Source organism: Diuraphis noxia, unplaced genomic scaffold (genome assembly GCF_037042655.1).
Source record: "Diuraphis noxia isolate RWA-SAM2 unplaced genomic scaffold, SU_Dnox_SAM2 contig0003, whole genome shotgun sequence".
NCBI classification, from domain to species: domain Eukaryota; kingdom Metazoa; phylum Arthropoda; class Insecta; order Hemiptera; family Aphididae; genus Diuraphis; species Diuraphis noxia.
This window is the reverse complement of record NW_028301713.1, coordinates 57839342-57862396: the sequence shown is the minus strand read 5'-3', so window position 1 is coordinate 57862396 and position 23055 is coordinate 57839342. Positions and strand designations below refer to the sequence as shown.

The window sequence follows — 23055 nt, the reverse complement described above, 5'->3', positions numbered from 1 at the left end:
CGTTTTCAAAATAAATTTAGGTACCATACACATTCATCGATGGATTTCAAAGGTTTGGGGCAAGCTTTAAAATTCCCACCCACATCACAACCTAGTTATTATAATCATTGGAACTTACCATATTATGTTTATAACTGTTCATATTTATAATCTGATCACGATTTAAGATAAAATACTATCTTAAATCATAGATATAAACGAACTTTTTCATATATGCCTGGAAATAATTTCAAGCCAGTTAATTCAAGTCTGAAATATTTAAACTTATGAAAAATATATAGACTAATAAGTTTATTGAGCTCCACTTTCAACCAAATTATTTTTATTTTTTATTTTTTTATTTTTATTGGTCTTGAAATTTACAAAGAATTTCCGCTTCGACAACTATGGGCCATTAGCGTTGGATTAATTTTTTATAATTAGAAAGAAAGAAAAAAAAAATTTGTTAATTTTAATATACAAAATAAATATGTACATTTTTGGACATTTTGTGTCTTATAATTATGTACATGTGAAAATTGTTGTTGTTAACTTATTATTACTTTATTATTTGAGATTGTTTGAAGAAATATATCGTTTTTGTTTCGTTTTCAGGATTTGGATCTAGACTTTCTCCAATATCGTGGCTTATGTTTAATTCTTCTCTGGTTTTTTGATATTTTCTACATTCTTCGAATATGTCAACCAAATTATTATTTCATTAGGTATTATGCGATAATTACAAAAGCAGGTAACCAAAGAAAATGCATAAAAATATTTAATTTCTGTCGGTAACTATTAAAACAGATTGCTAGAGCCCAAAAGTGATTAATACGATTTTAAATAATGCTCACTAAAAATAACTAAAAAATAAAAAATAAAATTGACGTTCTATGAAAGTATTCTTTCTTTAATATTAATCTTGTTCAGTTGCGTGTTTTTGATCATATATCACCGCCACCCGCCGGTGTAATATTCCTATTTCATCGATGAATATTTCAAGAACAGAGGTAGGGTTTTCTAAACTATGTTTATTACCGTAGTGTGCTCTTAAATTTATAAAAGAACCTGATCGAATACATACAGTAGTTAAGTAGTTTGGAAGTTTTTCTGAGAAAATTAATCTGAAAAAATCGAACTTGAATAATTTCATAAAATATAGATAGCAAATGTATATATTTATTAAGCGAACGTAGTAAAATAATGTAAATTAAACTAAATTTACTCTGTATAATAATATTTAATAAAATAACGTTACAACATGAAAATGATAACATTTCGAAAATTAATAATCATTTTAAACGGAGACGTTTATTTATATAACGTTGAAGAATGAATAATACTTATTAACTAACATTTTGAATAATTTCTGGTACAAATTACAAAGGCTACTTTCGTCCTTCTGCCAGTTTAATCTCCGGACTCGAACACCTTTGATAACTCTAGTCGATAACTCAAAATCTGAAAATGATTAAAAATACAAAAACAATAATGGCAGCGCTATCTATTGACAAAAGTGAACGGACGATTTGCGCAACGTTCATCTACTGGTTTATTTAGCTATTATTAAATTATCATACCCACAATAAATTACGATGTAAATAATTTACTATCTTAAAAGTATTTGATTTTACCCACTACTCACGTTTATTTGATTTGCGACTTCAGATACTCAGATACAAAAACGACGTTGGCTAGCGGGTCCATACTAAATGTTGTAATATTTTTTGTGCTAAATGTTATATTGTAGGTACGTATAGTATAACTACATACTCAAATATGTAAAATTGAATATTGTTTATAATTATAAATAATGGGCAAAAAACCAAAAGTTGTCAAATTCATGTTAAAAAAAAAACTTTTTATGAATGTTACCATTGCATTTTAATTAAAGCTCATTATTTATAAATTTATCGAAATTATCTAGAACTGAAAGGTGTTAAATGAGTACAGTTCACAAATTTGTTTTTAAATGTTTTCTCAAAAGCGCTTTGAAACAACAAGAATCGAAGAATATTTATCTACTATAAAATATAATACCTATTAGTTTAGTTTTAGTTATAGCTATAATTATTTACGTGATCGTGCAAACTTCCTTTGGGAAGCTTAAACATTTTCTTAACGCAAAAAATAGGAATCTCGAGAACACTCTTTGGGGTTGTTAAATTAGGACTCTTGTATATGAGACTATGAGGTATTTTCGAAATTAATGCGTTTAATGTAAAAAGTAAAAATAATAATCCAGATCCTGTTAAATGTGGGTCACGAAGTCCTTTACTATTAATTGGAGTTAACTATGTTTTATAACTTCTTATAAATTTTAATTATTGTCATTGTGCTGTTTTGAAAATTTTATTTATTAGAACTATAAAACTCAAAAAAAGTGACACTTATGTAAAATACGAAAAACTACGACTTATGTACACTCTACACTCTAGTGGATAAAAGTACTACTATACTTATCTATAAAATAATAGTCTTGACTTCACATGCCAACATTATTCGTCAGAGAGCAACACACATCACTGTTATTATTTGCAGCTCAAAGAATAATTATTTCCGAGAAAATAGAATTCAGTCATAATACTTCCGAAAAGTGATGGCATCTGCATAGGCGTGACTATAGGCCTTAAAGTATGGTGGGCTTCAGACGTAGCATTTTTAAAATTAGTAAATTGAGTGGTCGAGGGCTCTATGTACGGTCATCCTCTGGTTACGTTTACGTCTATGGGCATCTAATAATGTATTGATCAAAATATACACCAATCATTTAATGCGAAAAGGACATAATACTATTAATCATTATATTATTCAAGTTGTGACGTCCAACGCAAATAACCTATACACATTGGACGTGGTGCGATAAGACCGCTAATCCCGCGTACCTCAGTCTCCGCCGATCGATGACCACACCACCTATGTGGCAGTAGCACACACACGCTCAGAACGTATACGGATGTAGAGTTCTCATAATGAACAAGAGGTCTGATACTCTAAGCCAAATGTAGTTTTATTTTTTATAAACATCTGTAATCTATGTATAATATTTAGGCTTCCAGTGTTGCCGTAATATCCCAAAAGAGAATGGAAATATTTTTTATTGGGCTTATACACTGATTAATACTAAATTGAATCTGATTGGTTTGCCCGTTTTGCACATGCACAATTTCATAAAATTACACTGCAAACTATAAAACCAATATCTTAGTTTATGTGTAGCACTAATATAGATGTCACTTCGTGAACAAATTTTCATCGGTCATCTTGAATTTCAAAATTCTTGTGCAAGCGCCAAGCACTACTTTAAAATGCGAATTTTGGAAAATGCTTTCTTTCTTTCTTATTGTTAAGTTTGCACACTTACATGGTGGTTCAAAGGTACAGTGACCATTTCAAGCGCCAAGCTATCATTGTTTATGTTCTGCGTTGATCAGTCAGTCTGTCATTCATTCAGGACACGTTCGATTATATTATATTATTATAGCTATTCCGACTGGTGTTCCTCGTGATACTCGCTTGTAATTATGCGAGCAGTGTTTTGTCGGGTTATATTATTATTATTATACCTTTCTGACACCGAAAGGTGAGTCCAACCTGTACAATTTTTAACTCTAAAGTTTCAAATTTGCATCAAGTAAGACGCTGCGAAACGCGTTCGTATGTATATTTGTATAATAATGTATACCTAAAAGATAGCTGTCCTCCGTAAACTATATGACATCACTTATATGATTCAAACGTTGTATAACTACTTTCGTTACTTAATACCCAGTGTAGTGATGTTCAAAACTAAAAAAAGGGTGGTAAGTAGATGTCACTCTGCTGTAAAATAGTTTACAAGTGGGTTACTGTGATGTATGTTATTGAATTTGATTTCAATGATATCTAATATCATTGTATACGAACAACGATTCTGAGCGGAGACGGGTTGTCTGTCAAGGATATTTTATAGTTTTATTCTATATTAATGCTATTACTTAAAATAAAAAATGTAGGTACGTATAAAATAAATTTCAAATAAATTTCAAATTAATTCAATCAAATTCATTATGCACACGACTCACTCAGTCATTCGTAACAGGTATATACAATTTAAAGCACCCACGAATAATATTTTTAAATTACAATGGTATAGCTAAAATTGTTATTTTTGGTTATTTAATAGGTAATTTCATCTAAATTCGAACTTAAAATAATTATGAAAAAACTATGTTTGTATAGTTCTTAATTTTTTTTTGCCACAAAATTAACTACTTGCATGGAACTTTGTTTTTAATTTTCAATCCATAACAATAAAAATTAAACGTTTTATAAATTTTGTCAAAATTTAATATTTAAATGATTATAGATGAAAAAAAAAGTAGGTTCCTATTTATTTTTAATATTTCCAACTGCTATTATATAAATTTATGGGGAACCCTGGATTAAATTTTCAAGATTTTTGACCCATTAACCATTAAATACAATTGTAATCACATTTATGGAATAAAATAATAAAAACCGGACAATTTCAAATGTCTATAAATAACTTACGATAGTTGAAATAAGTTAAAAATGTTATCAAGTATAGGAATTGATAAAATAGACATTTGGTGTAAATTTCAAGTTTCTAGAACTATTTGTTTTTGAATAACAATATCGGTACAACAGAAATTGAGTGAATATCCAATGTAGTTGTAATTCAAATGTTCATAAAAATTTAATTTGCCTTTCCAGCACATATTTTTTATTTGATAAAAGTATACAAACTCATGAAGAATCTTGTATTGAATTTTCAAATCTTAGATTTAAAAAGATAAATTATTAAGAATTTCTAACTTAAAATAAATTGCAAATTTTCGTGATTTGCACGTAGTTGATCAAAATTTGAACTTTAAACCCTTATTAAAAAAAAATTGTGACTATGTATTTTAAATATTTTTTAACTGTCGTTGTAACAATATTTTAAGAACCTTACATTACATTTTGAAGCAATAAACTAAAAAGATCTAACATTTCAAATATCTATAAATAACTTGAAAAGATTTAAAATATTTCGAAAATTGTATTAAGTATAGAAAATTCCAGTCAAACATTCAATGAAAATATGTCAGTGTCTACGGTAATTTGTTTTAGAGTTACATCAATATCAAAAATTTATTTTGCGTAAAACTTCCCGTTTTTATTTAATTTTTTTTTCTGTTTTTCTCAGTGCTTTTAAAAACTACTGGGAATTTCAAAATTTTGTCCCCCCAATACACCAAATAGATTCATTTTCTAACTGGAAAAACTACTGAAGTTTAAAATTGAAGGATTATGACGAAAACTTATCGTGTACACGGGCACAAAAAAAAAAAAATAATATAAAATAATTGCTCCGCTCAGAATCTAAAATTAAGTTCAACTTTTATTTGTATTTGAATTTTAACGTATTAATCATAAAATTGCACACCTATTTGTACTTTTGACTGTCGGGTTTATCTATTTGTAAAGATTACGCCTATTACATTTAATTAAAGATGACATAATAATCTTATTTTTTTTTAAACATAAATAATATCGTTATCATGGTTTTAATCTAAAAGCAAGGTATATAATGTCTTGAAGTTGGTGAATAAGCGATCGGCACCTTGTATACAGTATTGTTATAAACAGTTCTCACCTGTTCCTTGTTTTTTAAACGGAAAAAAAGGTAAAAAGGGTTCCTATATAGTTCCTCTGATTTATTTCTATTAAATCTTTTAATGACTTTTTTTTTTGTACATTGTTTTAAATTATCTATCGAACAATTATAAAATATAAATTGAATTAAACCATCTCCCGTTAATTAACGTTTGTCGATTAATCCAATCTTAATATCCGTCAAAGATTTTTAACACATTAATCTTGATCTAGAATATGTAAATAGTATCTGTCTTTCTTAGTACAAATAAGAGACAAGGCAAAATAAAGTGAATTTTATGGAATCCAACCGGTAATATTTCGAATATGCATATCTAATATAAAAAGTATGATAAGTATAATATCGGAAGTGATATTTCAGTGATTAAATTTCACATTTTACTGTTAATTTTTCTCAATTATTACAAAACATGGATGTAGACTATTAAGACAAAAAATCCAAATCATACGTTACTATATGGTAGTAAAGAGTAAGTGGTCGTATTAAAGTTATAATTTTGACTTGATGCAATTCAATATAAAATATTAAGTATTTGAAATATAAAGAATTAAGAATTGTACCCATAATATGTGGTCATTTAAGTGCAAAAAAAAGCTAGTTTCTCAAAATATTTAATTAATTACCTATGCTATATTTGAAAGAAAAGTATGATATTTTTATTTTTTTTCATTTTATTTTTTGAAAAAATATCCGTGTCTGATGTCATTCCATTTTTTATATCACTCCGAACAACATTAAACTGTTAAAAAAATTGGGAACTTTAATGAACTCAAAGACCATTCTTCTACAATATGATTTCAACATATACTTAAAGAGTATGGTATATTTTTTTCATTATTTTAAAAGCCTATTATTTACTTAGAATAATTTTAAAAAGTTTAAATCTGTCTAGAGTAATCCCATTTTTCAGTAAGTACAATATAATAGAACACACACCATGGTTAGGTAATTGAATCTTTATGATTTGTTACACACTATATATTATAGTATTTATGGTTCGGACGAATATACGTGTATATAATGAACTATTCTTCGACTCCCTTATAGCTACTGTTAGCAGTGTCGATTGATTTTTTTTTTCAGTTCCAATTAAGTCTATAGTGAAGTTTAATAATAAGCTATAGAGGAACTATAAAAATAAAACTCCTTAATAGTGCTATCAATGCTCCTGTATGGCTGTATATGATCGAAATACATTTAACGGTCCTTATCTGAATAAGTATTAGACGTGCCTACAAGTGTTCAAACATACATGACATAATTTGTGTGTGTGTGTGTGTGTGTGTGTGTGTGTGTGTGTGTGTGTGTGTGTGTGTGTGTGTGTGTGTGTGTGTGTGTGTGTGTGTGTGTGTGTGTATGATTGTGCGTGGTGTGTATGATTGTGCGTGTGTGCGAGTACAGTGCGTAGTGGATTCTTATAAGAGTAGGTACAGTTCATACAACTGTTTCAGTCTGTCTCGAAACGTTACGCATTTACGTTTCGTCGACTTTCGGTAACAGTCGCCAAGCATATTGCACACTTGAAAATAAAATGGCTAGTTCATTGAGTCCTCTTCAAATTTTGCAACTAAAAGATTCATGGTCAGTGCTTGCACAAGACCCGAGCCAGTTAGCGTCGGCATTGGTAATCAGGTACCTATTTATGCATAAATTCAAATATAATATTTTTAAACTCATAGATAAGTTTATGACCCATCAAAAAAAAACAAATACATATATATATATATATATATTATAATCTAACTATTTTGATGTTTTAAAGTTTTAAAGTTTTGAGTTCAATATGTAATTCTTATAGGAAGAATCAATGAATCAATAATATGATGTGAATCAAATATAAAACTATGATTTTTTTTTTTGAGAACTTCTGGAAATGTATAAAAAAGTAACCGTTTTAGAACATTTATATTTTATATAAATATCTCAGCACGGTATTGTTAGGTGACTAAAAAATACCTTATTCAAATTTTATACTTTTATATAACAGAGCTATATAGCTTTTAAATAAATATTTTTTATACATGTGTTTAATAATTGATATTTGATTCAATTATGAAATATATTTTAAAAACTAATCTAGTATTTATGTCTTAACCATTGTAGTATTATTAAGCTTATTAATTTCACCACTTTAAATAATTGGTTCATGTTTTGGGATTACAATTGTTGAAACGACTACCAGCATTTGATTGACACAATTACATTAAACATGACAAGTCGAGGTTATAAATCACAATATCAAACATTATATTTTACTTTGGAAGTATTACTCTTAAAATGTAGTACTTCCTACATAAAACATTAGAAAAAAGAAATATTAGAAAAAAGAAAAAGTTTATTAAAATAGATTTCATTCTTCAATCTTTGTTAAATTGTTGGCAGTAATTTTTTAATTATAATAATTGTGTAGGCAATCAAATTTATTTTTATTTTTATTTTTTGTATAAATAGGTGCATACAGATAAATTAGTTCTAATAGTACATGTTTTTTTTTTTTATATAAAATTAATTCGTATACTGTTCTTAATAATATTTATTACCGTAAGGTTGTTCAAAGAAAATCCTGAGTACCAATCATTATTCAAACGGCTTAAGAACTTATCAATAGACGAACTTGCGTCTAATCCCCAGTTTATGTCACATGCATCGAAAGTAGGTGCTGCATTGGGCTCGACTATTGATCACCTTGACAAACCTGAAGAATTAGAAAAATTACTTACAAATCTTGGGATTATACATAAAAAATATGGCCTTACAGCAAAACATTTTCAGGTGAGTGAATATTTATTATTAAAATATTATCTTAAGTCTAACAAAACACATTTTACAGCTTTTTTAGAATAATAAATTACTTAAATAAAATTACGAAAAAAAAATATTTAACTGAAAACCTTAAAATTATATTAATTAATGCCTAGTTTATTTGAAGTATTTATAGATTAAAACAAGAATAGCTTTAAATATTGATGTTTATAATGAATTTATTACACAAGAAATTACGATACATATACGTATAATTGTTATTAAAGGAAGATTTGAGTTTTATTTTTCTACGCAGAACCTTGTTTAATTTATTATTTATGGGTGTCGCATTAATTATTCCGTTTATTCACTGTAAAATATTTAGTTTCATTCTAATATATCGTAAAACATAAATTGAAAAAAATAAAATGTTTTCTACACAGCTATAAAAGTTTAGTTTCAAGATCTGACCAGTATATAATTCATTGATTAAGTAGTAACAAATTACATTAAATAATTTAAAAAAATAACTAATTAAATATTAAATATGTGTTTAAATAATGTATGGTAAATATCACAATTAGTATTTCTATTTCTATTGAATATATATAATTTTAATTTTTTTGTTTTGTTGAAAAGCAAATGCTGTTATTGTTATATATTATAAATGTATTACATTACATTGTTTACCTAAACAATATCATGATTGTAATGAATAAGTATGCATTTTTTTATAATAACATTAATAACTGTTACCTATTTGATCACATTCTAATAAACAAATATTAATGTGGTTTTTCACAATATGTTTAATTCCACTAAATGTCCAATTGAAGCTACTTGCGCACATAAATATTAAATAATTTAAAACATATATTGTACTGATATACCATACCAAGTAATACCTATATAATAATAAAATCCAAAAATCATAAGTCATTGTTTTATTTGATCATATTATGTTACTTGTTTACATTTACACAAAAATTAAATTAAAAGTCATTATATTTATTTATTTTATTTATTTTTCTTATTTAATAATAAAGTTTTTTACTTATCCATACCATAAAAGTACTTATTAAATTAAATCTATAAATTCTTTAGGTCAGGATTTATCCTTAATGATTGATTGACCGAGAAAAATCAAAATATAGACTCTAAGCTATAATATCCTTGGAATGTTGACAATATTTTCGTTTCATAATGGAAGTGCACGCAAAGAAAGGGTTTTTAAGAATTCGTACTTTAAAGACTTAGAACATCTTAAAAACAAACAAAGATTTTGTTTCAGCAAATAGAAATCGAATATTTTGTTGTATGGTTGCCATTGATTATAGATTATAATTGTGTATAAAAGTATTAGCCACTCTGACGCACTACGATTTCATAGAGAATACAAATAATATACTAGTAGGTACATTATTATTATTCACATAAACAAAAATTCTGTTTTTAAATAATAAACTTAGCTATAATGAATTGAACAAAGTCTAAATCATTTAAGAGTTAGAATGTTTTACTGGCAACGTAGTTAGCTTGTATCCATGATATATTAATATAACAAATTATATACCTAGAAAATTGTTATCTTATTTTGATGATTGGTATTGATTATTTTATGTAGATGTTCGAATTTTCACACATGAATGAACACATGCCTTCGTATTTTAAATTTTCTAACTAATCTTATGTTTTATAAATTATAATTTACTAAACAATATCAATACATGTATCACTCAAGAAAAAAAGTTATATTAGCTAGCAATTTTTTAGTTCCAACAAATTTATATTTCTAAAATTATTTTTTTTTGATACAAATAAGAGAGTATAAAAATTGATAGCCGTAATAAATTATTCGAAGACATATTCGAAAGTATCGGACCAAACTTGGCGTTATTCAACATCATCTCCATCCTCCAGTAAATTTGATTGCCCAATTTAATTTAAGCATTATTATTATTATTATTATTATTGTTATTGTTATTATAAAATGTATTTATTACATATTAGTATTTGCCATTATCACATAAGTTATAAGTTTATAACACTATAACACATATTAAGAAAATAAATAAAATTGTACAACCCCAACGGCCTTGTTGCCGAGGGTCATCATTAAATAAAAAAATAGATTAATTAGATTTTAAATAATTTTATAAAAAACGTGAACATCAAGTTTTGATATATCGGTTAGAAATTGTCAATATGTATACCAAATATATTCATAAATGAAAAAAAAATATCAAGGTTAACATATAAAATTTTAATTTTAATTTTTTCAAGTATCTGAATTTGATCCATAAAATTTATGCAAGTCTATATAACTTATTTAAGCAATTTTGTTGACCATCTTTCGATGTTATTGATTAGTATTTCAATATTAGTATTATATCTTAATAAAATTTGGTTTGACGCTGAAGAAGTTTAACAATAAGGTATAATCATGGTGTAATATATTAATTTATTGTCTATGCTATTAATGTTTAAGGTTATTGGGGATGTGTTGGTTGCTATGATATCAGAAGCAATAGGCGATAGTGAACCAGAATTATTAGACTTGTGGAAATCTAGTTTAACTTCAGTACTGAATATTATAATTGCAGCATGCGAGTGAGTAAAACAATTTTTGTTTATATTAAAACTCGATGAATAAAAATAATAAGAATATTTTTTAAATAATTTTTCAGTCTTTTTTAAATTATTTGAAGTACTTAATTTCTAAAATTTTACATAATGATTGAATGATGTGTGTTTTTATTTATTATAAATTATTTTTGTTTGTCTGAATATAATCTTTTTTTGGACAAAAATATTTCAATTTTCAACTTCAATGTCATTTTCGATAGAAATTTGAATTTAGTCATTACTCTGAGAGGACAGAACGGTAAAACTTAAATCCCTAGTACTTTTTGTAATAATTGGGAAAAACAAAGATAAACTGGAAACTGCAGGGAATCCTCAAATACAATCAATTTTCGATAATTTAATTATATAAAAAATATGTAATATGCTTATTCTTTCTTGTAAATATTTTAATTTTAATTTCAAATTTTGAAAAATTCATTAATATTACAGAATTTGTTTGAAAAATATTTTGTAGTTAAACGTTTATAAACTGTTAAAATTGTTAAAGCTAATGCTTAAAAATGTGGTAAGTACTAAATAGGTTTACAGACCAATCAGACAATCTATGCTTTGAGTTGTTTTTCGTACATAATGTATAAAACATTGAATTAAAATTGACTATGTAATTGCCATTATAGTGACTATGTAAACTCACCTGCACATGCAGTACAGTATAGAGGGATTATATTATACAGGGTGTCCCGCAAGGATTTACCCATTGCGATATCTTCCAAAATAATGGAGATATCAAAATTCTGGTTCTGTAATACAACTCACTGAAATAAGACCTACGATTATTTTATTTTTTAATTTATTTTAATGTTTTGGTAAAAAACTTAAAAAAATATTTTTTTTCATTTCATTATTTCCAAAAAGTTGAAGATAGCGATTTTGTAGAGTTTATTTTTTTCTGAAAATATTGACGTTTTAAGATTTTATTTTTATTATTTTCCTGATATTTAATATTTTTTCTAGTTTTTAAGAAATAAAATATGATTATAACTAAGCACACTGAAAGCATTCGCTGGTCGTACAAGCACGCAGGCGGCGGGTGACGTGTATTATTAACACTATGGTTAATAAATCCATTATTTCGTGAGATATCGCAATGAGTAAATCCTCGCGGGACACCCTGTATATTTAACCAACTTTTAGAAATTATTTGAGTTTACTAAAAATTTATGAATGTTAAAACAAAAATTATTGTTATTATATATATAAATATTATTCAAAACATTATAGTTTAAATTATTTAGGTGATTTCCGTAAGTATAAATGAAAAGTAAAAACCAAATAATTTGGAGTTAAAAAAATATGTTTTAATATTCAAGTTAAAATAAGGAATATGATATATCAATTATTATAATACTTATTACCATCACCAATATGCTATTACATCACTTCTTAATATACTGAAGAAAATTAAAATGATATACAGTTAAAAGTTTAACTGTATACAAAATAGCCAGATCTCATATTTTTAAAAGTTTTTTTTACATAACTTTTGCAACATATATAGATTCTGTTCAATATTAATTTTCAGTAAGGTTAAAAATTTTAGAATTTCTTGAAAAAATAAAAAAATAAGGAAACTTGACATCATTATAAGTAACTAGATTTTGTCTTTACTTATTTAATAGATCTTTACATAACTTTTTCAAAAGTCTTTATGCATGTTATACAAATTATTTTAAAAACATTTAGAAAATATAAAGATTTACATAGAAAATCTAGGTATTAATCCTGTTTTTTTTTTTTTTTTTTGATTCCAGTCCACCCTTTTTTTTCTCCAAAAATGTGTTCATTAAATGTTTATTAAATTTTTATTCATGTACTTTTGTAGATACATTACATCTATGGTATGTTCAATTTATTTGATTAAACGTCATAGGTGTTATATTATTCATTGTCACTCAAGTATATATTTTTTTGTTTTATTTAAAACTATAGACGGTTTCTTTTTAATGATAAATGTAAATATTATTTGAATGGTGTCCAAACTAGGCAATTTATTGGCTTTGGTTCATCCACCCCCCCCCCCCCACTTATCAATTTAAACTTTTAACGAATAACGCACAACCGTTAACACCTACTAGAAAATATGTATTTATTTTTATTTTATCATTTAATAAAATAAAATTAGTTTAACAAGAGAAATTGTATTGTTTTAGGTCCGTGACAACATGTTAATGATAGTTTCGCCATCACGCAATTTATTAATTGTTACTATATATGCTATTTATATGATATTTTGATGGACGATGAGTGTTATTACTTTTCGTAATAATGTTATCGTGTATTTTCACCGAGGGTTGTTAATTTTTATGGTCTCATATTAATATGCTATAATATACTATTGTTCAAATAAATTAATAATACGTACTGACATGTTCTTAATTTACAAAACTCAAATAACACTAATTCAGTTGATTGATCCTGCAGTTGTTATTATTATTATTTTTCGTTTTGTTTTTTTAAATAATTTTCTTCATTGAAACTTGTTTTATTTTATCATATGAATTATATGAATATTATGCATACTGTAAAATTACTATAATATCTTAAAATATTTATATTTCATAATTTGTAAATATCTTTAGTATTAATATGTAACGTGTATGTTGTATAACTATTTGCTTTGAAATTTGTTTGTTTGTATACTATGATTAAGTTATTCTTAAGTAAAACAATTTTACCACAATTCATCAATAAACGATGGCAGCAGAGAAGTAGTATTGAGCAAACAGATCCTCCTTTGCTGTCGGTTCTAATCAGGAAAAAAAATTTACCACAAAAAATATTTTGTTATAATGTGTTTAGTATAGTCAATTACATTTATGAATTCTAAATGCTTAATAGGTATAATAATTATACAAAAAAAAAAAATATTTAAAATATTTTAGCTGTTTCGTTTTTATTTACTCAATATATAGGTACATATTCTTGATACTATTAGAATGAAACAAAATAGGATGTTTCAAATACCTACGTATTATGTATGATGATACCCATATATCAACAATTATTGAATCGAAGTTTCCATGTGTTATCCCGGTTAATATTAAAATATAGAAGTCTTGGCTTCGCACTTTGTCAATTTTCAAAAATTAAAGTGATATATGATTTTATTCCTCATAATCCAAGGTAGCTCCCCCCCTTCCCCAAAGCTGATTGTAACGTAAATAGTGCAGAGATTTATTACATTAAAAAAAAATGCATGGAAAAAATTAATAAAGCAAAAAATAAAAAATATATAATTAAATAAAATTGAAAGTGCTATCAGAGAGGGTTATCTTCTTTTCGAAAGTTTGGTAATTCGTGTTTCCTCTTTTAACGCACATATACTTATATTTATATACTTATATAAACTATATATTTTAAAAAAAAATATATTTATATATAAATAATTATAAAATGATTTTATGCAGTGTAGAGTGTAATATAATAAGGCATAGGTATTTACTTATCTTAATCCTGTTACTCCACTGATTAGTACAAATATGTGAATTATTATCGTATTAATAATAATCATTACTAATTGCAGCCTGTGATAAGTATAAGTGGTATCTAAAAAAAACACTTGTTTGTGATGTCAAAATTGGCTATATGATGTGAAATATTTTTAAAGTTTTATGTACTCGTGGTTATAACAGTATACGGTTTTAATGTTTATAGCTACTTAAACATAAAGTCTTAGTCTACGACATTAGTTTGATTCAATCAATTACAAAATAATAATAAAATAGTTATTATGTAATATATGTACACATTTCGACTAAAATATTATGTACATAACTACATCTATTGATATTTACAATGGTACATTTTTAGCTATTTGAACATGACTATTAATTATGATAAGAAATTTAATTAGTAAAATAGAATATAACTATTTACATATATACAATAGTGATTGTTAAATCTAATTGTCGTAACTATGTTAATAGTTTAAGTAACAGTGAACTGATTAACCAATAATAATAATGATATAAAGACGTAAACAGATAAAGCATATGTAACAATTAATAAAAGCATATTGACAATAAAATTCTAAGAGTTTTAATAGGTAGCATACAGCTGCGGCATATTGTGTGTTGTTGTTAAAGAAGGTCGTGCAGACGTCCACGTTTAAATGTACGTTGATGTAGATTTATGTGGAAGTTATAGTGAATTAAGCCAGATGAGTTAAGCAGTGAGCGATGGAAGTTATTGGATTTTGGATTTGAATAAATCACAATAAACAAACCACATTAAAACCTTTTCAAAAAACTTCCATATCTCACTGCTCAACTTATCTGGATCACTTCACTATAACCTCCACGTATATCCACTTCAACGTAGATTTAAACGTGGATGTCTGTACGACCTTCTCGTTTAACAACAACACACATTATACGCTGTAGTTGTATGCTACCTGTTAAAACTCAATATTTTATTGTCAATATGCTTTTATAACTTATTACATATACTTTATCTGTTAACGTCTTTATATCATTATTATTATTATTGGTTAATCAGTTCACTGTTACTTAAATTATAAATATTACTCCATGAAGCCGACCTTGACATCACAAACAACTATTTTTTTAGATAGGTACTACCTATACTTATTACAGACTAAGGCTGTAATTATTATTAATATCATAATAATTCCTATATTTGTATGAATCAGTTGAATAACTGGGTAAGTATGGTAATATATTATGATAAGTACCTTTTTTTTCCTGTTCAAAAACCAGGAACGGGTGGGAACTGTTCATCACAATACTGCCACCCGTCCCTGCATTTTGATAAGTACCTATGTCTTATTACATTACATTCTACATTGCATAAAATCATACATTTTATGTATTTATATATATATTATAAGAAAATATACAATCTCTATTACAAAACATAATAAGTATAAGTATAATATGTGTGTTAAGAGGCGAAACATGAATTGAAAAAATTGTGGAAAAGACACTCTATTTTTAAAATAAACTTACCTATTCGATTATATGAATTTTTACAAGCTGTAACTTATTGCAAACGAAGACTAAACCGCTAAGATAGCACTATAGCGTGCCTATTATCGATATATGTCCCAGCAAGCATAGCCGGCGAGGGGTTGCATCGCTTTTCTGCAGTATATCTCCAATTGTAAAATGTATCACCCTCATATTTTTGCCACGGTAGACTGCTGACTGTGTCCGTTAATTTGTATGTATTGATAACAATAAAATTCACAAGGGTCCCAACACCTAACACAATATAGTTACTGATATTGAATTATATTCATATGTTAGTTTAAAGCAAGAGCATAATGTTATAAATCCCGTGGTTTGCAATATACGTAGATACTTCGAGTGGCATATGGACATAGTAGCCAGTAGATACTAGGTATTTACCATACTATAAGTGTTTGAATGAATGTGTGACAACAAACAATATTTGAATGAGTAAATATTGTTTGAACGGAAAATAATTTCATTTGTTCCGGATATTTTGATTGATGTTAAACCTCATTATTAAATACATTATTCATAGAGTTTGTCAACACGTAATTAACACCAGGTATTCAATCGGCATAAAATAATATTGCAAGACAACTATTACTGTCAATACGTAATAACGCGCGCCAACAATAAAAATGACGAACATCTTTCAAACAAAAATAATTAATTTCTTAATGTGGTCGTCAAAAGTTATAGAACTTGTTCTAAATATAAATTATATATATTATTTGAAGTAGGATTATTAACCATAACCGCAAATGGATCAAAATATAATTATTATTGTCTGAAATCTATGTGGATGTTTGTGGTATTATGCTAATCTGTACGCACTATATAAACGAAGAAGATTTTTATTTCATGCGAGAATACTATATAACTAATATTAGCTGTTTATTATCACTACGAGAATATCAAAAACACCCTTATGGCCTTATCGTAAAGTAAGATGGCAATAATGATTATTATAATTATACAATGTGGTTGGTTTTATAGTGAGTAGTCTATAGAAAGACTTTAGCTTGTATTGGAAAAATACTAAGATTCGTTTTAAGTATTTTTGTACACAAAATGTGCTAAATGTTTATTACTAGTTCTTAATATTTATTAAAATCATTTATATAATATTTAAAATAATCCTTTAAAATGATGATAATCTCAAAATATGAATTATATGAATTAATGATTGTCGAATTATTTTTATTTTTAATAATTTTTTTTAGTAAATATTTGGTGATAAATAATAATAATCAATACTTGATTTATTTGTATATAAAATAATAATGAAATATATATTTACAAATGGTCTTTGATTATTCGTTTTGACGTTCAAACACAGAATAGCCGAAGCTTGAATGAAATATTAGGTAAGTGATACGTGAATAGATTATTATTATTACCTAGGTAGGTACATGATGAAATTATACTTATCGGATGTCTATTACCTGTTAAATTAGAGGCATTATACGTGATATTGAAATAATAATAGTTATGTTAATAATAATAGTTAGCGTGTCATGACAATACGGTCGTAAAATCAGTTTCGTCGTTATTGTGGGTAATTGCTAAAACTGTATAAGTATTTTAAAATTAAAACTTTAGTAAAATATTTAGACTGACCTATTTAGCCATTTTGATCTAAAATCGGATGTCTTTTATAATCGATTTCCATTGTACCTACTACAATTTCTTTCTATGGTATAGGTTTGACCGTTCTGTTAAAATGGTGTACAAACCTATTCAAAACCAATTCATTTTTAGTGAAATAATGATTCAATACTCTATTGTCAGAATCGTATGGTGCTCTATTGGTTTAAAAAATTAATATTGATGTTCTCTGGACTTCATACACCATAATACAAATTTAAGATCACCAAAGTACATTAACTCGTTTGTCGAATGTACCTTGCACTCTTTACAAAAGAGTTTAATGATATTAACAATTGTCAATTATTATATTAACACATAAGAGATGGATTCTGATGGAATATTATTCATACATTTAAATTTTTTTTTTTTTGTTTTATTTTGTTTTATTAACAAATAGATATTGCATTTAATCATAATACAAAATATGTAATTATGATTTATTTTATTTAATAACGTGATTTAATCTTTCATATTTTTATATTAACCTATATAGGCTAGAATTAACGACATCACGACTATACTTTTCATGCGATGGCATGGCGTTATTAGTCATTACAACGCATGGGACACGTGGTGATTAATACCTATACTAGTTGGGCTGTTCTCGGGGTTGTTTGAATCTGCAAAACTTCGGACAATATTTTGATACGCGCGGTCAGTATACGTGACGAGGAGTAATATATAATATAATATTTGGTTTTTTAATATACACGTCGATTGTATAATATTACTATGTTATAATACAATTCACGATAGAATTCAGTACGTAATGTCGAGTAACATCGTTATTAATTATACATGCTTGTCGAAAATATTAAACGCTAAATTCTGGACCGGACGACCAGTTCCACTCGAATCCCCTAAGGCTCAGGACCTAGATGAAACGGTTTCAATTAAGATGGTATTCTATGATACGGGTGGACGGTGGTGGAGGCAAGGACTTCTGATGACGGCGCTCAGGACTACGATGACATATATAAAATAGCTGTTGTATAGCTGCTGCAGTAGATTTAAAATTGTCAGTGAATTCTACGCGACATAAATGGAGACGAAAAACGACGATCCTGTGCTAGATCGTTTATTATTATATATTATACAATCGTAATGCATATCATATTATTCAGAGTGCAGTGCACGTTCGAACATACTACTTGAATAAAACGTATATTATGTACACATCTCGTGTATGCGGATGTCATATTATTATATTATAGTTCTATTATTATACAGTCATCGTCTGGAAGCGCATCATAAAACGAGAACTTTATGGATTATTGTATTATTATGATATTACGTTTTATTATTATTTATTATATTTTACGTACTCGGACAGTCGGACTTCGGCGGCGGTCCGAAGTATAGGTCCTAACCTATACGATTATGAGTTATAATTCGTTTTTATTCAGATCACCGTAAGAACTGTTGCAGTAGTAAACGTATATCACGGAGTCATGATAGGGGTATACCACGGTGGCGTGCTTAGACCTGAATTAGGGTATCTTCCCCGTTAGTATGCCACTGGTATACCCATAGGCGCACATAGGGTGTGAATTTAGGGGGTGCTGAAATAATTTATAGTACACAGACCCGTGGGGAGCGAAGCCCTCCACTACACCACCCTAATACTATAATAATTGCATTGCAATAATTATAAATTTTATTAAAAATAAAAATAAATATTTTGTAATTATATTAAAAGTTATAATAACATGTAATCATTAATTATTAATGTTAGACAAAATTTAATCTTCTGTTTGATATTGCAAATGTTTGCATTATAATTTCCCCCTCTATTTTATTGGTAAAATCTCTCTCAATGCTAAGCGTAGATAGCTTGGTAAATCTTTCTATCTTTCTTGGCCTATATTGGTGCGTAACCAGTTTTTCAATCTACGCATAGCTGAGAAGGAGCGTTCACACGTTGACGAAAAAATTGGAATTGTTATTCCCAATAGCTTACAGACATTTGGAAACGAACTTTTATAACATTGATTTTTCATGCCTTCATATATAAAGCTGGCTGGTAGACTATTCATTAAAACCATCATTTCTGCTGATAAACTAACTGTTGATATTTTCAAAATATCCTGATATACATAAACAGATTTATATAATAATATTTCAAAAGATATGACTATGTAATAAATATTTTAAATAGTTTATGCGGTGCTAATTTTAAACCTGGGAGTGCTAAGCACCCCCAAGCACCCCCCTATGTGCGCCTATGGGTATACCGTAAACCCACCGCCACCGTTTTTCAGTTTAAAACGAGACGTTTATCCCAACTATGAGTACTCGCGTATTATAATAATAATTAGTACCTATAATATAATAATTCGTTAAGATAATTGTAATGTTGTAGCTGTAGCAGTGTGAACAGTGTGATAATGACCGCAGTCCTTTTCCGAACGACGAAGTTACTATAATAGATTATACTACCTATGTCCCACTATTGTATATTAACATGGTGAGCGGCCAGATCACGTGGATCTCCCATCATAATAAATTAATAACAATATTATCATACCTATTGTACGCGATTTATTAAATCGGTCGTCGGCACTACGAACGTTGGCACACCCCGTACAGTGTGTAATAATAATAGTAATAATATTATCATACACAATATGATACGGGTAGGTACTACCCCGCACACAGATACCCGACGGCTGTTCGAGTGGAGTGGCGTACGCCGAGCAAACATTGACAGCTGTTTAAACACTATACGGTACGCGTTATATTATTATTATTATTGTATACATGGCTATTGTACTGTATTGTGTACGCCACGTACAGTCGAGTGTGTAGAATTAAATGGCCGTGTTACTGTTGTTTGGCCAAGGTTGCGAGCAGAAGCATTAAAAGTGCTCGGCGACGATATTATGTCAATATTGGAGTTTCTCAGGTTCATCACGTGGGCTAAAGACCAACTCGAACAATTAACGGGTGAGACCGTTTTCGGCCAAAAAAGTACCCTTCCCTTTTCGGCCGATTCACTTTTCGACCAAATTAAAAAAAGACTGATTCCCTTTTCGGCTAAAACAAAAATGTATAATATAATATATGTAAAAAAAATAAAATAATTGCTGCTAGGTATATAATATAGTTTTTTATAAGTTGCATAAAATGTTGTAAAATAACAATACTCGTAAAAATACAATTCGCGACAAAATTATTTACAAAACGATATTAATTTTACACACACACTAAAAATTATCCCTATTATTTCATTTATTTCAATTTTGAAGGGTTTTCAAATCGAATTCAAATTTCTTGGTACTATTCAGTACCAACTTATACTTTTAATAATTTGTCACTATTACATAATTATATAACTGCCATAATTTTACAAAAAATTTTGTTTTTGGTCGAAAAGGGAATCAGTCTTTTTTTAAATTTGGCCGAAAAGTGAATCGGCCGAAAAGGGAAGGGTACGTTTTTGGTCGAAAACGGCTATGCCCCAATTAACGTGCAACACTCACGGTCTTACGGTATTACTATTACTATTTTTATTATTATTATTATTATTTTATGGCAGTCTTTTCTACAATCTCATAAACAACGCGGTAGATAATATTAATATGTTACTCGTCCGTAAGTACGATGATGACTTATATGCAAGTATATTATTTAAACTTACGCTCTGTAAATACCTGCCGCGCTAATCTATAGACGGCAGCTGCAAATTATTATCGCACTGAGGTTAATATTATGCTTTACGGTTCACACATCAACGAGTCTCGGTTTGCTTTCAAACAATTCGGAAACAAACTCGAAGTAGAAACATAACCTTGTTAATCTGGTTAATACTCGAGTTATATCAAACTTACACAGTTACACTGCACAGTTTCTAAATGAATATAAAATGACTTGCAAGTTTGCAGTGTGCCGTTTATGAGGATTTCGCCCAACTACACATAAAACATATTATAATATTGTGCAATGACTGAATAATGCACTTATGAAAGCATCTCTCGGAACAAATATTATCAGCTCTAGACTACTCTCATCCCGATTCTATCAAAACAATAATCGACTTCATCGTCGCCCCAAAACTTTCAAAAAAATCATGAAATTATCAATTTTTTAACCTCTATAGTAATTAGTAATATGATAACGTGTTATTTAATTTAATTTATTTTTACTCATTAATAATCTATTTATTCTTACAAGACATTTTAAACACCAAAAGAGTCTATATGTCGTTGTGACCTTGTGGGTCATAGAAAAACGATTTAATAATTCAAATGTAGCTATTATAATTGTATGCAAATAATATCATAATATAAATCGTAGTAAGGTACATCGCAGAAAGATAACATTACAATTTACAACTTAAACGAGACTAAGTATACTAAGCATATATTTAGCCTTCTAGGGCAACAAAATTTCGCCACTAAAAAAATGTATAACATATTGGCCTATTAGAAAGGAAATCTTCGCCATTTGTACAGTCCGATATTTCGGTCTTATACCTTGAAACCGTTTAACTTCCAATCAATAACAAAAGAAAACGAGTGAAGCATTCATAGCATCTAAATTATATTTCATACGATATAGTAGTTATTCGTTCAGATGAAGGTATAATAATATTAATATGCGTGGTTAGTGTCGGACCAGTTAAACACGCCAATCGATTTCGATATTGTTTATGTGTTGTTTTTGTAATTTTTCAACTATTATCATCATTAATTAAATATAAACCAATAATTTATATATAAAAAATCGTATGAATGATTTTATGTTTTGAGTCGATAAATAATATACCAATATTACCAAGTTTTACTTAATACAGTATACTCTATTGAGGACTGTAGGTAATGTATTAGTGTTTAACAATGAAACGATGAACTATTTTTAATTTTTAAATAACACTTAATAGTTATATTATATAGTATATTATACATCTTCTTTGAAATGTGGCATACTGGCATATAATAAAAAAACAAATTTATGATGGTTTTTTTGGGGAAAAACAGCGCGTATTGATTCATAATTACGGTACCGTACAGGCTACAGTAGATTTTTGTTCATAATAGTATACAAGCGACGAGCTATTATACAACTTAAAAAAGGTCATGATTCAAAATAATGGCGTGTGTGAAGTTAGTCCCTTCTCTTCAATATAAATATATTGGAAGTTTTGTAGTGAAGTGGAGCGGATAACTTCATACACATAAATAATGCATATATATTTCAAAAACATAAATAATTCCTACCCATCATGAATTACAGTAGCAACACTAACGACTGCAGCGCAGCCTGTGTCCGTTTAATCGTGCGATTCATTTCAGGACGTTATCAGAAACTGAGTTTGGTCTCCCTCTTCACGGTACTGCCCTTTATACTACGAATAAAGTAACTAACAAGAAAATAATACTTCTGAATACGAATTGATAACTA

At 27.7% G+C, this 23055-nt stretch overlaps 1 protein-coding gene across 2 annotated transcripts; it reads left to right on the top strand.

Annotated features, from left to right (window-relative positions):
• Positions 1-7078: 7078 nt before the first annotated feature.
• On the top strand, positions 7079-13905 carry glob1 (globin 1). 2 transcript variants are annotated; one of them, XM_089224294.1, is made up of 4 exons: positions 7080-7273; positions 8188-8413; positions 10872-10993; positions 13180-13905. In XM_089224294.1, the coding sequence occupies exons 1-4, from the start codon at positions 7173-7175 to the stop codon at positions 13196-13198; spliced, it is 468 nt and encodes a 155-aa protein (XP_089080420.1). In that variant the 5' UTR covers positions 7080-7172; the 3' UTR covers positions 13199-13905. The 2 variants fall into 2 exon arrangements, with proteins under 2 accessions (XP_089080421.1, XP_089080420.1); XM_089224295.1 differs by lacking the exon at positions 13180-13905 and having other exon boundaries at positions 7079-7273; positions 10872-10997.
• Positions 13906-23055: the final 9150 nt, after the last annotated feature.

What these genes read in the sequence shown, in the direction of transcription:
- glob1 (XM_089224294.1), top strand. Translation starts at nt 7,173, where the DNA reads ATGGCTAGTTCATTGAGTCCTCTTCAAATTTTGCAACTAAAAGATTCA. An exon ending in GCGTCGGCATTGGTAATCAG is followed by an intron (nt 7,274 to 8,187) that starts GTACCTATTTAT and finishes TATTACCGTAAG; the next exon opens with GTTGTTCAAAGAAAATCCTG. An exon ending in TTACAGCAAAACATTTTCAG is followed by an intron (nt 8,414 to 10,871) that starts GTGAGTGAATAT and finishes TTAATGTTTAAG; the next exon opens with GTTATTGGGGATGTGTTGGT.